This window comes from Myiozetetes cayanensis, unplaced genomic scaffold (genome assembly GCF_022539395.1).
Source record: "Myiozetetes cayanensis isolate MyiCay16 unplaced genomic scaffold, myiCay2020 scf21, whole genome shotgun sequence".
Lineage (NCBI taxonomy): Eukaryota > Metazoa > Chordata > Aves > Passeriformes > Tyrannidae > Myiozetetes > Myiozetetes cayanensis.
Genome location: NW_026087423.1, coordinates 11,702,428 through 11,721,848, shown reverse-complemented (window position 1 = coordinate 11,721,848; position 19,421 = coordinate 11,702,428). Strand labels below are relative to the sequence as shown.

The following is a 19,421-nucleotide window of genomic DNA, read 5'->3' as shown; positions in this document are numbered from 1 at the left end:
AACAAGAAAGTGAACCCAGATGTCTCAATTCCTTCATAATCCTCCAGCCACTCGGGAAGTCTTTTTTACAGCATCTCTTTGGGAACCTGCAGTGTCCTTTTAGGTATTACACAACCTATTTTAAGGATCAGACTTTTTCCTCCCTGGGTTTCTAGCATATCTGAAGAGGCCCTTAAATGCATGCCCATGTATCAGCAGCAGGACCCTTAGAGGCCAAGGTAATTTGTGTGCTTTGGTTTCTGTCCAGGGATCAATGAAACAGCGCCAGAGGGGGAGAATGAGACAGTGGTTTATAGCTGGATGGAAAATCCTGAGTTCATTTTGGGAGTTAGGCAGGACTAACACATGGAGAGCGTGTGGTGACCACAGGCCTTGCAGGGGCAAGACACCAACTGTGGCACATCTGGAATTCCAGCTGGGAGGAGCCCCTGGACCTGAGCTGCTGTCTGTCTGTCTGTCTGTCCCCAGCAGGCAGAGCAGGGAGGAAGGGAAGGAAGCGAGCGAGTGCTGCAGACCGAACTGGGAGGGAAGGTCTGGTGCCAGGCATAAGGGCTGCCATGCTCCAGCTGGCCCCATTCCCTCTGGGAAAGCAGAGCGGGGCAGGGTGCCTGAGGCAGCTGGACACACATGGCAGAGCCTTCCATGGGCTGTTCCATTGGGAGATGCAGGGCTTGGCACATCTCTGCAGAGCTCGGCGTGCCAGCGCTCCAGGAGAGCTTTGGCTGTGCTTGGAGAGACTTCTGCAAGCACAGGGCCTTGCACAGGGCATAAGCCACCCCTCCAGCCTGCCTGGAGGAACTGAAACCAAATTATTGCTTCCAGAAGCGCTTAGTTCAGCACTTCTGAAACTGATAATTGCACCACATTTGGAGCAGAACGGTCCAGGGACAAAAAGCAATTTCCAGCCGGGAAGCACGGAGGGCTGGGATGTATTTAGCACTTCAAGTGCACAACCTTTCTGAAACAACAGTCAGTGCCTGCCAGGAGCCTGGGTGACACTGAGGGCATGGGTGGCATCTAACCAGCATGAATGGATGGTCTGTTGGGGACTCAGACTTTTGTATAGGAACCAAGAGCTGATCTGTTCCTGCAGCTCTTCTGAAAGAAGGGTGTGAGATTTTTTAAGCAAAAAGAGAGTATGACATCACTAATTCTAAGAAAAAAATGTAGAAACAGAATTATAATTAGCAAAACCAAGCTCTTCAGTTTCATTTTTGTCCCCTCTATGACTTCTTCCCTCCTCAGCAACAAATATTAAAAAGAGAAAAGGCCAAAGGAGGAACACAGCACCTGTGGAGTGTGTGTGGGGGGTGGTTCCTGCTTGTGTTTCATTCTTGAAAAGCTCAGATTTCAGTTACATTTGGCTGAACTTTATCTTCAATGACATTTCCCTCATTTTCTGGGGAATGGGACTGCTACCTTTGGCCTGCCCTCCTTTGCCAGCTGCTTTCTCCTGCCTTGCTCACAGACAGCGGATCTCAGACCTGCCCTGGGAGATGCTCAGTGGCTGGCACTGGTATCTCCTGCCTGCAGGAGAGGTCGAAACGCTGCCAAGGTACCCTGGCACCAGGCTGTACACCGAGGGGACACACGTGCTCCCTCCAGCACCGCGTTTGCTCTCACCTTTGAAGAAGACGATCTTGTGGTCGCTGGTTCTCTCGTAGACCGCGTCCAGGCTGTCCAGGTTGAGCGGCAAACCCCGCCAGAAACGGTGGATCTGAGCCGGCTGGAGGGAGACCAAGTGCTTATTGCGAGTCAGTCTCCAGAAGTACTTGCCTGGAGGGACAGACTGGACATTACTGAACCACACTCGACCCACCGTCGCCGGGGGACGAGCGCCGGGCGGGCGGCAGCGGCGGGAAGCAAAGCGTGTGAGATGGGAGCCGTGAATTAGAGCCATCCCGCTCTCCAGCAGCAGCTGGGACTGCTTTCTATTTCTGGCAGCTATCAGAAGAAATCCCCTATTTTTTTTTGGATTAAAATAATCCTCTGGGCACTGCACTGGAGTTGTCACACTCCTGGCCAGGGTGTGAAGCTGTGCCAGGGAGCCGGGGCAGGCAAAGAGGAGCCTTTCATCTCCTCCCTCCCTCTCTGCACGGGACCTCCTGGGAGCTGGTGGGACCAGCCAGCAGCTGAGGCTGCACCAGGTACCAAAAAAACATCAGGTCTCCAAAAAAACATCCCCGTTCCTCCTCTCCCGGAGCAGCCGCAGCTTCTTCCTGCACCAAAGATGCTCAGCTGCTTTGTTTTTGGGAATGTCTAGGATGTTACGATTAAAAATAGAAAAGGAGGTTTTTTAAATGAAGAAAGAGAGTAAGAAAATAGAGGAGGAGGAAACCATATAAATCTGGAAGGGTTGAGGTTGGGAAGGAGGCACAATTAAGGACTTTGGTACCATCTAGAGGTGCAGGATAAGCAGGGACCACGGATGAATGTACTGGTGGTGCCAGCAAACACACTTCAGCACCTGCAGCAGCACTGCCCCAGATCAGAAAGAATATTTCTGGAATATTTGGGATATTTCTGGAATATTTTGGGTAATCTGGGTTCCTCTGTGGGAAGGATGACAAACCTCTTCCTGCTAGCAGAGCCTTATGTGGGATTTCCCAGGGAGTATTAATGAGTTTTAGGGGCAACTCAAAACCCAGCTCTGCACTGGCTTTGGGATTCTCAGCCTGAGCTTTTGCAGCACTCTCCGTGCTGTGTTTTCCTTGGAGAGCTCTACAAAGTGGTGTGAGCTGAAGCAAGATGTCTGAGAGGCAACTCTCGACTTTGCCTCGTATTAGTTATTGCCTGTTAGAAATTACTGCCTGTTATTTACATCTGCTCTAGCATGGATTCCCAAGGGGAGATAAGCAGCAGAAACCAAAGAGGCATCTTCAGATTTGTATTCACGACACTCAGCCCTTTCTCCAGAGCCGGCAGATTGTGACACCGGCTTTTAAAATTTTATGGAAATTGGATCTTAGCCTAATAATGCAGGAGGCAAAACCCTAACACTTAAACATCTGCAGAGAGGGAGTTTTATTCTAATTATATGGATTTATATCATATTCTTGTTCTTCTGCTCCAGTTTGCCTATTTGCTCTATCTGACTGAAACACACAAATGAATAATACATCCCAATATGGTAGGAATTGCCATAATTACAGATTCTTCTTTAAAAACGTAAAAAAACCCGAGGATTCAAATTTGGTGGCCATTTTTACATTGATGGAAACATATGTAATTAAATAAAGATGATCTCTGCATCTCTAATTAGCAAGGCACCAGGCAAAGCCAGATTTTCACTTTTTTTTTTAAGCAAGAAATAGAGAGCTCAACATAATTCCTTCCTTAGCAGACCCAGTATCTGAACTTTGGAGTGCCCTGGGCTCATCAGAGACACGAAGGGAAGCCCTGGAGCTTTTGACATTCAACCTTCTGCGAGCGATGGGCTCAGCGGGTGAGCAGCTGCAGCAAGCAAGCCTTAAATTTACCCCCAAAGTCAGGCACAGCCTGAGTCCTTGGTTGCTTTGGTTGGGTTTTTGATAAGCTATCAGGAAAAGGAAAGGAAATAAAGCAGTTAAGTAGCAAGGAATTCTGAGTGTGATGCCCTGGCCTGCTCTGCTCGCCGAAGTGCTGCTGTTTGTTGCGTGGATGATCATCAGCCAAAGCCAGACCCACAGGAGAATTGCTGCCATTAGCATGCAGAAACAAGTCAAAAAACAACCCCCCAGCCTCATGTTTGTTTAAAAAGCTCAATTTAAACCCCTCTCTGAGCTGGCAAACTAAGCACGATAAAAGCCAAATGTGAAGTCCTGCTGTCCCAGTATGTGGACGGGTGGGTTGAGGCAATTGCTTTCTTTAATCCCAGGTAATTCTGATCCCGGCTGTGCACCAGGCTGTCCATATTTTGGATGCCTCTGGCAAGACTGTTGCACACACCGTGCAGACACACAGGCAGGCCAAAGGTGTTTAAAGCTTCAGGAGTCTCTAGCGAGGCCCCTACATCAAAGCCAGCAGCGATTCTGAAGTGTGGAGAACCCCCCACTGCCTTCAACGTGACAATCCTGGGAGCTCTGAGGAGCTCTAGTCCTGCTGCTCTCCAGCCAGGGAACCAGGTGGACCAGCTCAGAACAAACTGTCCATCGATGGAGGGAGCTCAGCACCAGAGGTCATTGAAATCCTGCCCCAGAGGTGACATCCCCACTCCTTGGTGCCCAGGGTGGTCCAGGGGCAGCGATGGGAGCTCTGAAAGAGGTGCTGGGCTCTGCAGGCAGATGTGCAGCTGGCATCCACCGACCCTGTGCTCTTTCCATTTGCACTTTGGCCCACAATAAATATATCCAAAAATGGACAACCGAGATGGATTTATCTCCACTTCATCATTTTTTCCGCTCTGTGAGACAGACAGCCGTTTATCCCGACACCAGTCCGTGTCTCTGATTTTCCCTCCTTCTCTGTGGCCTTTTGGAGCTGGCATCTGAACAAGGAATGTTGTGGAGCAGCCCCTGTATTGTGCTCCCCACAGAGCCCAGGCAGCACTGAGTTCCCTGGAGCCCTGTCACCGTGTGTGACCCGAGGCTCCCACTGCGATACCCAGATGGGTTATACAAGCCTGGACGCTGCTGCTCACCCATGCAACTTCTGCTTCCCTGCTGGATGGATTTGGGGTGTCCAGGGATGGAAAGAAGTGCCCAGTGGGCATTTTTACATCTTGGAGAGATGAGAAAGAAATCCTGCAGAGTCCAGCCCATGTGGGCTCTGTACAGCTGAGGAGGCACCGATGGGATCCTTGTCAGCAGCCGGGCACCCTGGGGACACCCTGCCAGTGTTTGCTGGCATGAAACCAGATGGTTTGCAATTGCACACACGCTGTCTTTGAGTGATGCACGGCAAGCAGCACCAGGGAAGGTGAAGCTTGGAAGGAAACGACTGCTGGAAGTATCCCAGAAAAAAAACAGTGGAGTGCTGTTGCTGTTCCGCTCATCCCTGGTTCAACCTCGATTTTGACTTTGATAGTGCAGACCTCAGATTTTAGTTCTTCACCTGGGCAGCCCAGGGGAATGGATGAGAGTACGAATTGCTGTGCTGGATTGTCACCAGTCCGGCTGCTTCAGAGGGAAGTGTTAAATCCCAGGATTGGCACATGGACACGCACCTGCTCTGTCTGGAGTTAGGACACACATCCCTCATGGGGACCACACCAGCTGCACACTGTGGGGACTTGGTTTGCCTCCAGTGGTCTCTCCTCCCTAACCACCCACCAGAAGCCCTCCCTGCTCATGCCACTGAACTGCTCCTGGCCACAGATCCCACAGGTTCATTATGCACTGGGTTAAACCACATCAATTTTAACAATTTTAAAATAAGTTGTGGCTTAGTTTCACTGGCTTTTCCCTTCCTTTTGGATAAAAGAAATGCCTGATTTACTGTTCCATCCTTTGGATACCTCTACCCCAACCTGTCTCCTTCTCCTCCTCCCTCTCAGTCCCCCAGGTGTGGGATGTGCCTCCCTGGGTTTGCAGCCCCATCCTCATCACCCACCCCAGCCCACCTGGCACTCACTGCACCTTGGTGCTGTCACACCAGTGCCACCACAGGGTGACACAGGCACAGAGCCCTGGCAGCTCACTGTGCTGGGGGCAGGTGCTCACCTTTGAAGAAGAAAGCCTCCCCCCGGATCTGGGCCACGGCGTCGAAGTGCGTGTTGCACCTGTTGGGCACGTCCCGCCGGAACCTGTGGAAAGGCATTCAGGTGAGCACAGCCCAGGTGAGGGGCTGTGTCCTCCCAGTGCCTCCCATCCCAGGGACTGCATCTCCCCTGGCTCTGGAGCCCTCGGCAGAAAGCTACAGGCTGTGCCTGCCTGCCACTCCTGATGCTCAAACCCAGCCACGTGCCAGGCGATTTCCAAGGCGAGCTCAGGCAATCCTCAGCCTGAAGACAGCTTGTGGCACACACCCCTGGGCCACCAGGGGCTGGGAGTCGAGCGAGGACACGCTCTGCATCGACCAGGCAGTGTAGCTGGTGAGGGCTGAGCTGGCCTCCCAGCCCCCCGTGGCACAGCGTGGCTCGGCCCCAGGGCAGCAGGACACGTGGAGAGCAGCCAAGCAGCTTCTCATCTCGCTCCAGCAGCTCAGGACGTGGCTGCTCCGAGGCTGAGCTCCAAAACGCCAGTGGGAGGTGACAGTGCTGCAAAGCAGAAAGCAGCTGAGCCTAAACAGAGGGACCTGGAGGAGCGATGATGCCACGGGATATCCAGTGCAAGACACCTGGTGAAAAACACCTGGGGAAAGGCACCCAGCAAGTGGCAGCTGAGATACTGAGCTGCCTTAACAAGATGGGTGGGTGAGGAAGGCACGGAATATGAAGGACAGAGAGCCACAAAGCCCACGTAAGGAATGATGATTGATGGAGGAACAAGGAGAGGATGCTGGGAACATGCACAGAAAAGCTGCTGCGGGTGAGAGGGAAGCATAAATCTAATCTGCTGATAGGAGAGTTGTTCAGGCTGCCAGCACCAGCTTCACTGCCCTCTTTGGCCACAAAATGTCAGATGTGGAGGTGAAGCCCACCCACTCTCCCAGCACATGGGGCAGGAACAAGAGGGTTGGCACGAACAAGTTTTCTGCTCCTCCTGCTGCTGGTGTGAGACAATGGTCAGGAGACAGCAGCAGAGAGAAAGGCTCTCGTGTTTCTAGGTCAAAACACAGCCACAGAGAGCCTTGTGGACAAGTGCTGTTAGAAGCTATGCAGGGAGAAAGATAATTAATGGCATTCAGCACATTCCAAAAACAAACAAACAAACAAACAAAAAAAGCACCAGGAGGTGAAGGTGACCTGCTCCATCTCTGCCACTCTCACTTGGGGGCTCCTGGTATCTGGCAAAAATGTGTGTGCCCATCACCTCCTGCCTTTTGGTTCCGTGTTCCTTCTCCTCTTAACTGTCCTGCTGTCCTGGCAGTAAAGCAATTTGGTAACTCCAACGTTTATTAATGAGCCAGATCCAGAACTTCCCTTAATGAGGACACGCTGGTTGCTTGATGGCATCAGTGTAAGCAGCCCTGTGCCAAGGCAAGCCTGCGTTGGAGTCAGGCTATCAGTCCACTTGTTCCAACATTCACCCCCACAGGTACACTGGGGAGTTGCTCACCGTGGAAAGATTTAGGTCAGTTATGCTTGTGTAGTTCAGGATCCTGCTGAGGAAGTTTGATTAAAATTTCAGCAAGGATGATTTTACCTAAGGGTGATGGGGACGCATTTCCATTAGTATGAGTAAAATTTTGAGTCTTAGGGAATCATCCAGGGGTCCAGAGAGAAACAGCAAAGCCAGAGTGATCAGCAAGACACTGATGAAGCAGAGCTTCACTACCATACATCCTCTGCAGGAAAGGAACAACTCTGACTTACGGGACAGTGGAGCGGTTCTCTGGCAGCTCTGGCAGGACGGGATGGTCGTCTGCTTTGCTCACTTCAGGCTTGGCTGTGGGGGACACGGATTCCCTGACCCCTGGGAGGAAAGGCAAGAAGCGGTAGTGGAGAACACCATCCTCTCCACCAGCTCCACTCGCTCCAGAAAACAGCTACTCTGGTGTGTCCTCCCGCAGCAGAATCGGGCTGGAGCCAGGTGAGGGGCACAAACTTACCATAGAGTTGCCAGATTCTGACTTTGTCCTCGTAAGGCAGGTCATACTTCAGAGGGTCCCCCACTGGGCCTTGGTAGTAGGGTCTCATGATAGACTCTATGGCAGAGATGTGGGTCAAGCCAATGGCATGGCCAAACTCATGGACAGCTACAGCAAACAGGTCCATCCCGTGGGCGTCTGGGGATAAAGAGCAAATTGGAATTAAAGTCACTGCATGAAGATTGTATTTTGGGGGATTTGGGTGGGCTGTGGGAAAAAGTGCAGGTATAATGTTGGATGAATGGGAAAGAAAAGCTTTGAAACAGGTCAAGCTTTTTTTCTCCAGCTGGAGACTGAAGTGTATCATACCAAAATAGAAAGCAGGCCAGACATCAGCCCACAGCAGCCTCTTATACCCAGATCACTGTTGGCACCTGAGAAAGGGCTGGACAAACGGCTGAGACAGCACCCACGTCACAACCACCGTGATTTCAAGTATTGTAATAAACAGGCAGTGAGGTTGGAAAGGTCCCTGTGGAGCTCAGGGGAGTGCCACGTTCCCTGAGTGTGGTTGGAGCTAAAGGAGATGTGGCACAGAAGCAGCCACGGCTAACCCTGCACAATCCTTAGTGCTCCCCACCAGTCCTGGGGTGTTGGAAGGGGGGGATATTTTTTGCTGAATTTTGCCTTTTCCTTCATGACTATTATTTAGAGTGTCTGCAAAGAGCTGGGATTTTTATAACCTGTGCTGTTTTCCCCAGCACTAGGGGAGAACAAGACATATGCTCTCTGACATTTTAATGCCAAACCGACAACCTTGGGGATATTTTTATATCACCTACCAAGTTGTGGCTTTTGAATCACTAGGGAGAACAAAATAAATAAAAGATCAAGCTCAGATAGCTCCAGGACCTTCAAAATAGAGGGCAGCTTTCTCGCCGTCAGGCTCATCCCCTCGTCCCCTGGCAGTGCTTGGAGGGACACTCCCTGCAGGAATGCTGGCTCTGAGCTCACTCCTTCACGTCAGTTTGTTTCACAATGAGTGTCCCAACCACCAGCTACACGAGGGGCACCATCCTGACCCCATCACTGACACATCTGCTGTGGTAAGCTGCTGACTGCAGCGCTTGCCCCTGCCCTGTGTGTCCACAGAGCGCAGCTGCTGCTTCCTTCCCTTCCCTTCCCTGTAGGAGCCCATAAACCAAAAGCCCAGCACTGTGAACCAAGGAGCAGGTGTAATCCTGAAGGATCAGCCTGTCCAGACCTTTGGCCTTCACCTCAAGACCTCCTCCAGCAGGTCTGGTGAACACTCCTGCCCACGAACGCTCGGGGGGATGGACGGAGGTCAACTGGTGGGCAGGAGGAGAGAGGGGGGAGGAAGAAGGTGTTAGCTGCTTTCAGAGAAGACGATTAGGTCTAAACAAAGTCATTAAGCTGAGGCAGCAGGAGCCCCCTGGGAGGTTGGCAAAGGAGGTGGCGTGACAAGCAAATTAGCAGCTGGTGAGTGGAGAGAAGGCACTCTGTCAAAACGTGCCACAAAGCTTGGGGATCTGATCCCCACAGATGGTTTTGTGGCTTAGGAACACTCGCTTCTGAAAGTCCCTCTGCTTATTAAAACTCTGCTCTAACCAGAGGAGATGAAATAAAAAATAAAAAGGAATAAAACTGTAACTTGTAACCAGCCTGGTGTAAGGTAATGTGCAGGAAAAACATAGTGCTCACAGGGGGCTTTTTACCTGCAGAACACAGAGCCCTTTCCAGGCAGGTCACCTTATAATAATATACTTTAAAAACAGGAAACTGGGACACGTGGCAGCAAAGCCACCCAAAAGACATCAAAGTCAGAGAATGCAGTCCCCATTCAAGAGCTCCAGCAGCCACACACCCAACCTGCAGCCTTCCAGGCCCAGGAGAGATGGGAACTGGGGGTGGGCAGTGGGGAGCTCTGCAACTGCTGGCATGATGGGGAGAAACACAGAGGTGCCACTGAGGCTTGCAGGAACATAGAATGTCCTCAGTTCTGCCTGGGGTGATTTTGTTAGCAAGGCTGAGAGGGGAATCAGAAGAAGGTGGTGGGATCCTGAAACCTGGCTATAGCAGAGGCTAAACCACTTTAACCACCAGAGAAGAAGAAGGAAAGTGGGAGCCCTCGTGTGTCTGGCTGCAGCTCTCCCACCCTGACCCACCTGACGATCGGAAGGTCCAATATTCGTCGTCGTCAAAGTGAGTGTCTCCCGCTGTGTGGTGGTCCCCGGGGAAGAAAGCGTGTGCCACCGTCCCGCCAGGCCCGTCAAAGGGATAGCCGTCGTTGTGATCCGCCTTGGAGAAGTCTATCTGGATGTCAGCATTGTTTCCTGCCACCTCGTGGAAATTCAGCGGGGTGATGTCGCTCCAGACCTTCAGGGCATAGTACATCAGGGCCCGGACCGTGTCGTGGCCCAGGTGGGATTCCTTCGGGAAGGTGCGAACTCTGAAACAAGGAGGGAGAAGAAGAGGACAGGTCAGGAGCACCAAAGATCTCCGTGGGTCACCAGAATTGGCTCTGCAGGTGGCTGGTGCATCACAGAGCCTCGGTGAGGCCGTCAGAGCTGTTGGTGCTCCCCCAAAGTGCCCTAAAACGCCCTTCACAGGCGTGTCCTTAAATCTCTGAATCTCATCGGTTCCAGGGCTGTGAGGATTTCAGAGACTGAGTTTGGGATTTCTGGAAATACCAAGCCAGTCTTGCCCACCCACGTGTGTGAAACACAGCCAAGATCTGAATCCTGACACCTCCCGACCCTGCTGTGCCAGGGGGCAGTCACCCTCAGAGCCACAACCTCTTGTTAATGCTCAGGATCCCAGGACTACAACTCTTGTCCAGCCTTGGAAATGCCAGCATCATGACTCCCTTTCCAGAGATGCCCTTTTTTTTTTTCCTCCAAGCTCCCTTTCAGACCTATTGATAATTATTTTCTCACCACTTACTCGCTCCAAGTGCAGCCCAAATACACAAAGGCTGTTGACGTCTGAAGCCTTTGCATCACACACGGGCCCATCAGTTTTCTTGCAGCAAACAGCAGGTCATTGCTCATTCTTATTACACACACACACACAGAGAAATCCAGTACAGGTTTGCTGCCTCCATATATTTCCCAGCATGTCTGCTGGAGTTATAAAATATACTCTGAAACCAGAGCGCTGCCAGCAGTCTCACAGACTGCAATCCATAACAAGGAGGAAGAGGAAAGGATGCATTTTATGTAAATTCAAGATGCCTCAAGCCTATTGCCTGAAGGAGACTGGCGAACTGATGGAGCACTGGAGTTGAGAAGCTCTCAACTTGCTTCTTGGTAGAAAAAACTATTGATGGGCAGGGGCTTGCACCACTTGTGCATTCATCTCAGGGCTATTCCTGCCTCTCTCTATCAACCCTGCCTATTGTGGTCCCCAGCTCTGCCTTGCCCTGGGAGAGAAGCCAGGTGGGACAACCTGTGTGCTGAAATCCGTCCTTCAGCTGCACAGTTCCACCCTCCCTTCTGGGCTGGGCTGGAATGGAAAAAAACTCAGTGTTTCCTGTATTAGCCAACTTTGAAAAAGAATTCCTAATATTGTTGATTTAATAGAGGAGATGAAAAGACAGAGATGAAACAAGGCACCTTGGCTTCCAAAGGAGTATGTTTAGATAATCTTTCATTGACAATTTTGACAAAAATATACACACTTCCCAAGCAAATGTACTGTTGACTGAGTAATTATTGACAGAAACCAATTCTGCTGGAAAATTTCTGGCCAGCTCTACCCCAGTAATAACAGATACTTTATTTCTTGTGCACCAGCACGCCAACCAAAGTGTTCATGAAATATTCATGGCTTGACAGATTTTTAAAGGCTGAAGCAACAATTATGATCACCTTGCTTGCCCTCCTGCATAATATAGCTGGGAGAGCATCACTCAGCTCCCCACCACTCCCCAGCACCAGTAATGACCCGACTACACTTCAAGAGGTAATTACAGGGATGTCACAGTGCTCAAGCTCATCCTACAGGTAGTGATTTGAGTACCAGGAGACACCATGGATCAGAGAAAGGGAGTAGGAATGACTTTGCTGGCTGAGGTTGGGAGCTCTTCCTTTCACAAATATTTGCATACATCCCATGCCCTCAGAGACAGGCAGCCCTGGGCAAAATAGCCAGGGTTAAACCTAGGACAGAACAAAAAGGGACTCATGGGGACAAGCAGAAATCTCACGAACAGTTGCTCTGAAGAGCTTGGGAAGCCCAGCCTAGAGATGGTGGCAATGGGATGGGTGAAACAGGCCAAATACATCACAGGCAAATGAGCAAAAATCATTCATATCTTTGCCTTTGCTGTCCCTAAACTCTTTGGGCAAAGACAGACCTTATCAACCATTCTACATGAGTTAATATACATGTAACATCAGATAACCATAGGACTTTAAAGAAAATACCTTTGTAAAGAAGACAGCACAGAGATACAAACAGGAGCATGGGATTAGAAAATACAATTGTCAGGCAATTTATAATTTATAGAAAAGGCTGTGGCTGGATGTAACCCTCTACAGTACAGAAAGGTCACCTGGCTTCCAGATATTCTTTAACTGGGTGTTTTCATCTTCCACAACACTCCTTTGGACTTAGGTAAACCCTTGGCTGCTTTAATTTCTACTGAACAAGTCATTATATGTGTAAAACACACCATGTGTAGCCCAGGAATTATGACCTTTCTCCAAGATCACAGTACCTAGGGCACAGACTCACATTCAGGGACACTCTCTGCTCTTTCCTTCACAAGCCACGTGAGCTCTTTTCCTTCTCTTTCCTCCTTTTTCCAGCTGTAGAATGAGGATAATAAATCAGACCTCTCTTGTAAAAGGACGGGGGATAAAAAGCCCTGTCTAAAGAGACAAACATTATTAATATTCATCCCAAGCCCTGACTCCAGAAACATTAGATTAAGGCAGAAACAGTATCAATACCTATTTTGCTTCTTATAAGAGGTCCTGCACCTCTGAGCTGACCCACATTTTATTAACATGCTGCAAGTGTAAGTGAAAAGTCCCCCATCCTTTATTCATTATCACCGTCATTTTTTTTTCAAGAGAATCCCATCAGGCTTTTTCAATTCAGCATCTGATTTGATTGCTGGAGCTCTGCTAATTGTTTTCAACCAGATTAGGAAAAGACTATTATGCTGATAGGACTTTTGTTGGCGTTGCATTACCTGGTTCCACTGAAAAGGAGGCACATTTCTAACGTTGTGCAGATAAATAACCTTCCTCCTACCCTGATTATTATTATTATTTGTAGTTAATGGTGTCTGGGTCCCCAGTGGAGAGCACCACTCCTTGGCTGTTAATACCTCCTGAGACTCCCCTTACAGAGCTCCAATTCTGGGCAAAGCCCTGATGCAATTGGAGAGAAATCTCTCTGCTCCAGATGGCAAGCAGCAGGAAGGTGACCAACACTGGGCTGCTCAGCCCCCTCCAGCCACCCCACCAACACTGCCTCGAGCCTCAGGGTGGGGCACATCCCTCTGCAAATCCCACTCTGGGACATCCCCAGGGGTGTCTGTCCCCACGGTGCTGGAAGCAGCAGCTTCCAGTGGTGGTGAGTGGCACAAGTGGGTGCCAAGAGAGCATTCCCAGCTCGCCCAGACAGCAGCACTGCCGTGCAGACAAATGAATGTTGACTTTCACCCAGTCCTTCACATGTCCCCCCAGTCTCCTCCTTTGCTTCTCCCACCCCAAAGGGACTTTGTGTCCAGGATCGTTAATAAGTAGCGACCAGAAAGGACTGGTCTGCCTCAGTTTGCTATTGAGGGGCACCCACACCAACACTTAATTCGATTTCTGGGGTCCTTTTTGGTTTTTGTCCTCCAAAAGTGGAAGGGTGATGGATGAGAAATCAATAGCTGGTTAATGAAAACACTCCTTCACCTTCCCAGCCCTGAAACCACAGACAAATACAATAAATGCTGAGAACTACCAAACACAGCAGGCTAAGGACTGCCTGATAAACCCACTCGGATTTTTCTTGGAGGGGGAGGGAAGACGGGACAGTTGAAGGGGTGGGCACTTGCTGCTGTGGTAAAAGTGCTTTTTCAGCTTCCCAGAGCCATCCATGGCACAGCAGCCCTGCTCTGGTGCTACCCTGGCACTAGAGGAGCTCCACACTGAGAGGTGACACCGTCCCCCCCGAGCATCTGTCACCCCCAGACATGGGAGACAAGGCAGTCTGTGACCAGCTGGGCTTTGGCTGTCCCCGTGGTGGGATACCACGGATTAAAGGATGAAAGCAGGAGGGTCAGGTCCTCCCTGCAGCACTGGGGCTTGCACACCCTTACCCAGACATTCCTGCCTGGCTGCCACCCCTCTGTGCCTCAGTAAATCCTCATCAGGGCTCAGGCAGTGGCACATCTCATCTCCCCTCGGGCAGGCTCAGGGCTCTCACAGCACTGGTGGGCAGTGACTGACAGGCATCACCGCTCCTCTGCCAGCAGTGTCTGCTCCAGCTCTGGCACCCCATGGCCCGGGCATCACAGTTTCAAAGGCTGCAGCTCTGATGAAGCGGCACAAGGGACTCATCCTTAACTAAAGGCGGATGAAAGAGCCAGCTCAGTCTGGCACCGGGCTGAGATTTCAGCGAGACAAAAAAACACCCAACAACAAAAAAAAAAACCAACAGGAATTTTAGAAAGCTTGGCTTCAACAGCTTCCCCTGCCCCAGGGAGCTCAAAGCACGTGGAGAGAGAAGGGGCACGGCCCTGCTGCTGCACTTCCCAGCGCCGCGGGGAGACAGCGGGCGCTGGGAAGAGACGGAGGTGCCGGCTGTGAACTCCCCTTCTGCAGGGCACAGCCGGGAGCGACAGAATAAAATCAGCAAAGGGAAAACCAGGCTGCGAGAGCCTGGAGGGGGGAGGAAGAGGCTGCGGGTGGAGGTGCCAGATGCCGGCAGAGGGCATCCACAGCACGCCGCTCCCCCGCCGGCTGCCGAGCGCCTCGGCACCCCGGGAGGGATGGTGCCGGGAAATAGAAAGGGGTAATAAAAACAATCCTGCCAAAAGAAGATTTACGGGCTGTAATATCCTGGAAACTTTCCACGCAGAGGAGGCACAGAAAACAGGCAGCGTCTGACGCTTTGCTCTGGGATGCTCTGAGGCTGTGTCTCCAGCAGCCTGCACTGCCCGAGCCCTCCAGTCCCACGGGCTGGCTGCACTCAAGGGTAAAAAGAAGAAACCCGAGCAATCTGCATGCCTATAACTTTTTTTCCCCCAAATGTTGCCTTCTCCATCAGTGCAGGTGCCTGTCCTGTGACCCCCCTTTCATATAGCTTTGCTCCCCCGTTTATTCCAGCCTCGCAATTGTTCAGCTTTTAAATCCACAGCACAGTAGAATTTAGTTTTGTTTTCCTCTTTCAAAATCTTCAATCAATGTGTAAAAGGTAAGAGGCTAAAACTTTATGTCTCCATTGGCCGATTTTCATGGCTGGTTTCCAAAAAGCCAGTTTAATCTAAAGTGCTGGATGTAAACACTACACTGGAGTTTCTGGAATGCTATAGCCTTCTGCTGGCTTATACAACCCACAGTTATAAAATACAGCCCTTTCTTGGACAAAAGCCAAGATCTTGGAAAGGACCAAAGAATAAAAAGCAGAAATTACTTTGTCAGGAGATGGATTTTTTTTTTTTTATGTCTTATATATAATATTGTCTCAGACCCGAACCCCTTTTTATGGCAATCTTTGCTGCAGCATCACAATTTCCAAGGGGGTGGGAGGTGAGGGGTATCCCAGGGCTGCATCCATCAGAACAGCCTGGCCCCATTTCAGCTCCATGCTTTGCTCCAGCCTGACACTGTGGATGCTGTGCCCTGGTGGTATCTGCAGAACCAGTGCCCTGCCCCTGCTGCCCACCCACCCCACCTGCCCCGCCATGGGATGGCACTCAGGTTTGCCAGGAGCTGCTGGAGTCAGGCTCTGGCAGCTCACAGAACATCAGGGCAGGTTTTCTTGTTTCACTCAAAGGATTTTCTCCTCTCTGAAATGTGAAGTTTATTCCTCTTACCCAGACAGGGCTGGGCAACAGGGAGCCAGGCTGAGTTTTTATAACGGGTCACTTCACTACATGAAGCCATCCGTGAGCCAAAACTGTTTCTTACTGAAGCTGAATTATGTTTATCTTCTCTCAAAATAAGGTCTCAAAGGGATCTGCTGGAACATGGACCAAATCCCTGGTAATGCCACAGTTTCAACACATGTCAACAGCGACAGCCAAGATGAGATTTGTTACTGCAGCGGGAAGAGAACTCGCTCTAGGGCTATGTCAGGATCAAAGAGAAGCTTGTAATTAAAAAGGAGAACTCTCCACAGCATCCACAGGTGTTTTCAGGACAGTCTGAGCATCCTGTGGTGCTGACCTTTCTTGGAGGAAAAATCACTGCAGCACATGGTCTTTGAGGGAGGAAAAATGAGTCCCAAGAAGGACAAACCCTGGTGGGACAGGGATCAGTTTGCTTGCCAACCCTGACCTGCAGCATTTCTGAAAGCTGGACCTGAGCTTCCATCTGTCACAGGCTCAGAGCGACCCACATGTGACCTGACAGGGAGGGAGAAATACTCCCCCGTGGCAAAGACTGGGAGAAAAAAATGCTCCCAACCCTTGTGCTCAGGTGAGGCAAGAGAAGAAGCTCCAGCCATGGCAGCTGCTCGAGAAAGCACAAAGTCCCGATGAACCCAAGAAAAAAGTTGCTCTAACAATCACTGTAACCCAGCAAAAAGCTTCCAGCTAATCCACTGGCCAAAAATGCACAATTCCCAGCCATTGCCAAGTGGGTCCAAGAAGTCAAGGCTGGGATTGACAGGAGAAGAGTTCAAATAAATAGTCTGTGGGGTCCTGGGAGCACACAGGGACACATTTCAACCATCACCCTGAATCTCATCCTAAAGCCACATTTAGCAGAGGTCTGTGTGGAATTGGTGCTTTGCTGCAAGCTTTCAGCAGGGGTAGGTGAATTCCTACCTCCAGGACAGGTTCCTTTTGCCCCACTTGGTGACAGCCTGCGTGAATCGCTTCCTCCTGGTCTCCGCAGTGGCGAGGTCGGGCAGAGAGCAGCGAGGAGTCTTCATCAGCTCCAGTGTGGCTTCATCTAAGGATGGGAGGAAAAAAAAAGAGAAATTGAAGATATTTTAAAACATGTATTTTTTAATTATTCTGTTTTGTTCTCTCTTGCTGAATTTACCATTATTCCTCTGACAAGGAGAAACATTCACATCTAAATAAACTCCTTCTCTGTTCAGCTAGGAGCTCGTTTGGAGAATGTTCTTATTCCTTCTTATTTATTTTTAAAAATGAATGAAAGCTTGAAGTGTCTGTTCTCAAAAAACACAGACATGTTTTTTCATTCACCCCTTTTCCTGCTGACTTTACCTCTTAAACTCTGTTTTCATGAACAAACCCACGCTTATGACCTGCCCAGCCCCCCAGGCTGTTTCCAACACTCCCCTCCAAAAATGCAAATGTAAGTCCATTCAAAAGGCCATCCTTGTTCCTGGGCCTCCTGCAGCTTGTGATGAGGTGGAACAGAAATAATTGCACGTGGTCAATTAAGAGTTGGAGAGGGCAAGTCCCAGTGATGGGATGCATCCGCTGCTCCGGGATGTTGGGATGGATAGAGACCTGCCTGCTAATTAGCAGCTTCTCCTTAATCCTGTCCTGAGCAGAGGGAGCAAGCTGCCCCCACGGCAGGAGGTCACAGCCATGTGGAGGAGAGCAGAGAGGCTCCCTCCCCTGGGCTGGGATAATGCTGGCTTTCTCCTCCCCTCAATGAAGACATTGAGAGGAGTGACCCCGGCCACGCTGGGGATCTCCAGCTGCTGCAGCCTGGCCTTGCCCTGCTCCCTCCCAGCCAGACGTGCCTGCCACACTCATCACCCTGCTCCTGCTGGGGCAGCAGATGGGCTCTCGGCTGGCTGGGGGTGACTGCAGAGCATCCACAGCCTCTGTGGCTGGGTGAGATCCAAGCAGAGCCCCAGGGAGCCCTCCCAGTTCCACAGGCACCCCTGACTCGTGGGCAGGAGCAAGCAGTGCTGGGGTGATGCAACACCATCTTCCTCCTTTCCCTGCCTGTGCCCCAGCAGCAAAGAACCCAAAATACCTACATATGACAAATTGGAAAGCTTAAACCAGGATTTTTGTTCAATTCGATTTGATGCTGCAAGTGAGGCTTTGAACAGGACAACTTTCCTTTTTTCCCCTTGTCTTTTTTTTTCTTTTTTGGAACACACCAAAAGCTATTTTAAGCACACCGGGAACCCCAAGGGTCTGTGGGTCTGTTGAAATAATTGCTTGCCTCAGGTTCTTGAAAGCACGAGGCAACAGAGCACCTGAGCCATGTAATTACTCTCACAGCTGCAAACTGGGCCGTGTGTTACACCCCCGTGAGCTTTTCCTGGGGATGCTGCTGCTCCAGAGCGCGGTGCCAAGTCCCTTCTCCTCCATGGACCTGCAAGGAGCCACCCCTGCCTCCCCTTGCAGCAAAGAGAGGAGGGATCATGAGCCACTGACCTAGGACTCCCGTTGCCTTGAGCCCCCCGAACCTCTGCATGGCAGTGATGGCCTTGGTGAGCATCTCCTGCGTCTGCAGCTTCCCCGTGACGGGGTCTGGAGGAGGCAGGTACCCGAACTTTGTCAGCCAGTCCTGTGGAAACGAGGAGAAAGGGGGATGAGAAAAGGAAAAGGAGGAAATACAGACACAGGACAAGATGCTCTGAAGGTCCTGTCTGTTCTGCTTGGACGTACTTTCACATTTTCATGTTTATTCCCAGCTTGCCCATCACAAGGGACAGGCAATTCTACCTCCCTCTGGAAGTCACTTCTCAAGGGAGCCTCCCTGGCTCTGATGGAGGAACCTCCTGACCTCTGGCCGAGGTTTTGCAGAGCAGCTGATGCATCCTGATGGTCTAAGGACATGATGGTTGGACTCGATCTTAAGGGCCTTTTCCAACTTAATGGTTCCATAGGGAAGGTTTGTTTTACTTCAACCTTCACAACACCAGGATTTTGTTTGGAAATAAACCCAGCCATGAAGCCTCCAAGCCCTTCTGAGCCACACAGTTGTCTAAGACCTGAGCACGGACACAAAACTGAGCCATCCTCTCCAGCATTTCCACATTCTGTGGTTTAATCATCTCCCTGCCAGTTGTCCTAAAGTATTTAGAGCCAGGTGTGGGTCTCCCTACCACCAGAAAGCAGTGGGGACCAGTGGAACCCCTGCACATCCTTCTTTCCCAAAGCCATGTGCCAGTGATCCTCCTGCCTTGGGCACCAAACTAAACCCAAACCCACTATTTGATAGGAATTTGTCTCTCAAAGGACAATATATTTTTATGAAGATTTTTCTCTTCCTCTTTTCAGCCTAAAACTGATGTAAAAAAAAAAAACAAGCCATAAATCTCCTTCATCCAACTGCTTTTTAAATGTCTCCCGAATTATCTTTCTAAAACCTTTCTCACCTTCCTTCTCTCTCCCTCCCCTCCCTCAGCAGAAGGATGAGCAAGGAATAATAATACTGCACGCAGGGAATGCCATAAACACCTGCCCTCTATTTTCTTTATCTGTATCAAACATTGATCTGTTGAGGCTCTTGAAGACTGATATCGAGCCAGGCTTCCACCTCAGTCGATACGCCACAAATGGATTGTGGTCAGATTAGTGCCAGGAGTCAGTGCCTGCTTATTGCTACACTCTGAATGCCTCATAGCTTGGTGTCACCTGCAGCGGCCACCCCGAGTGCCACAGCATCCCCAGCCCCGCTCTG

At 50.5% G+C, this 19,421-nt stretch overlaps 1 protein-coding gene across 2 annotated transcripts in view; it reads right to left on the bottom strand.

Annotated features, from left to right (window-relative positions):
* The window catches only part of MMP17 (matrix metallopeptidase 17), an 82,087-nt gene that overhangs the window by 3,534 nt on the left and 59,132 nt on the right, over nucleotides 1-19,421 (bottom strand). For both annotated transcript variants that reach the window (XM_050318692.1, XM_050318691.1), the window contains exons 2-8: nucleotides 18,170-18,302; nucleotides 16,625-16,751; nucleotides 9,795-10,078; nucleotides 7,630-7,806; nucleotides 7,394-7,493; nucleotides 5,640-5,722; nucleotides 1,624-1,776 (exon numbers count right to left, since the gene is read on the bottom strand). In XM_050318692.1, coding sequence (XP_050174649.1) covers nucleotides 1,624-1,776; nucleotides 5,640-5,722; nucleotides 7,394-7,493; nucleotides 7,630-7,806; nucleotides 9,795-10,078; nucleotides 16,625-16,751; nucleotides 18,170-18,233 — 988 coding nt within the window. In that variant the 5' untranslated portion in view covers nucleotides 18,234-18,302. The remainder of the gene's footprint in view (nucleotides 1-1,623; nucleotides 1,777-5,639; nucleotides 5,723-7,393; nucleotides 7,494-7,629; nucleotides 7,807-9,794; nucleotides 10,079-16,624; nucleotides 16,752-18,169; nucleotides 18,303-19,421) is intronic.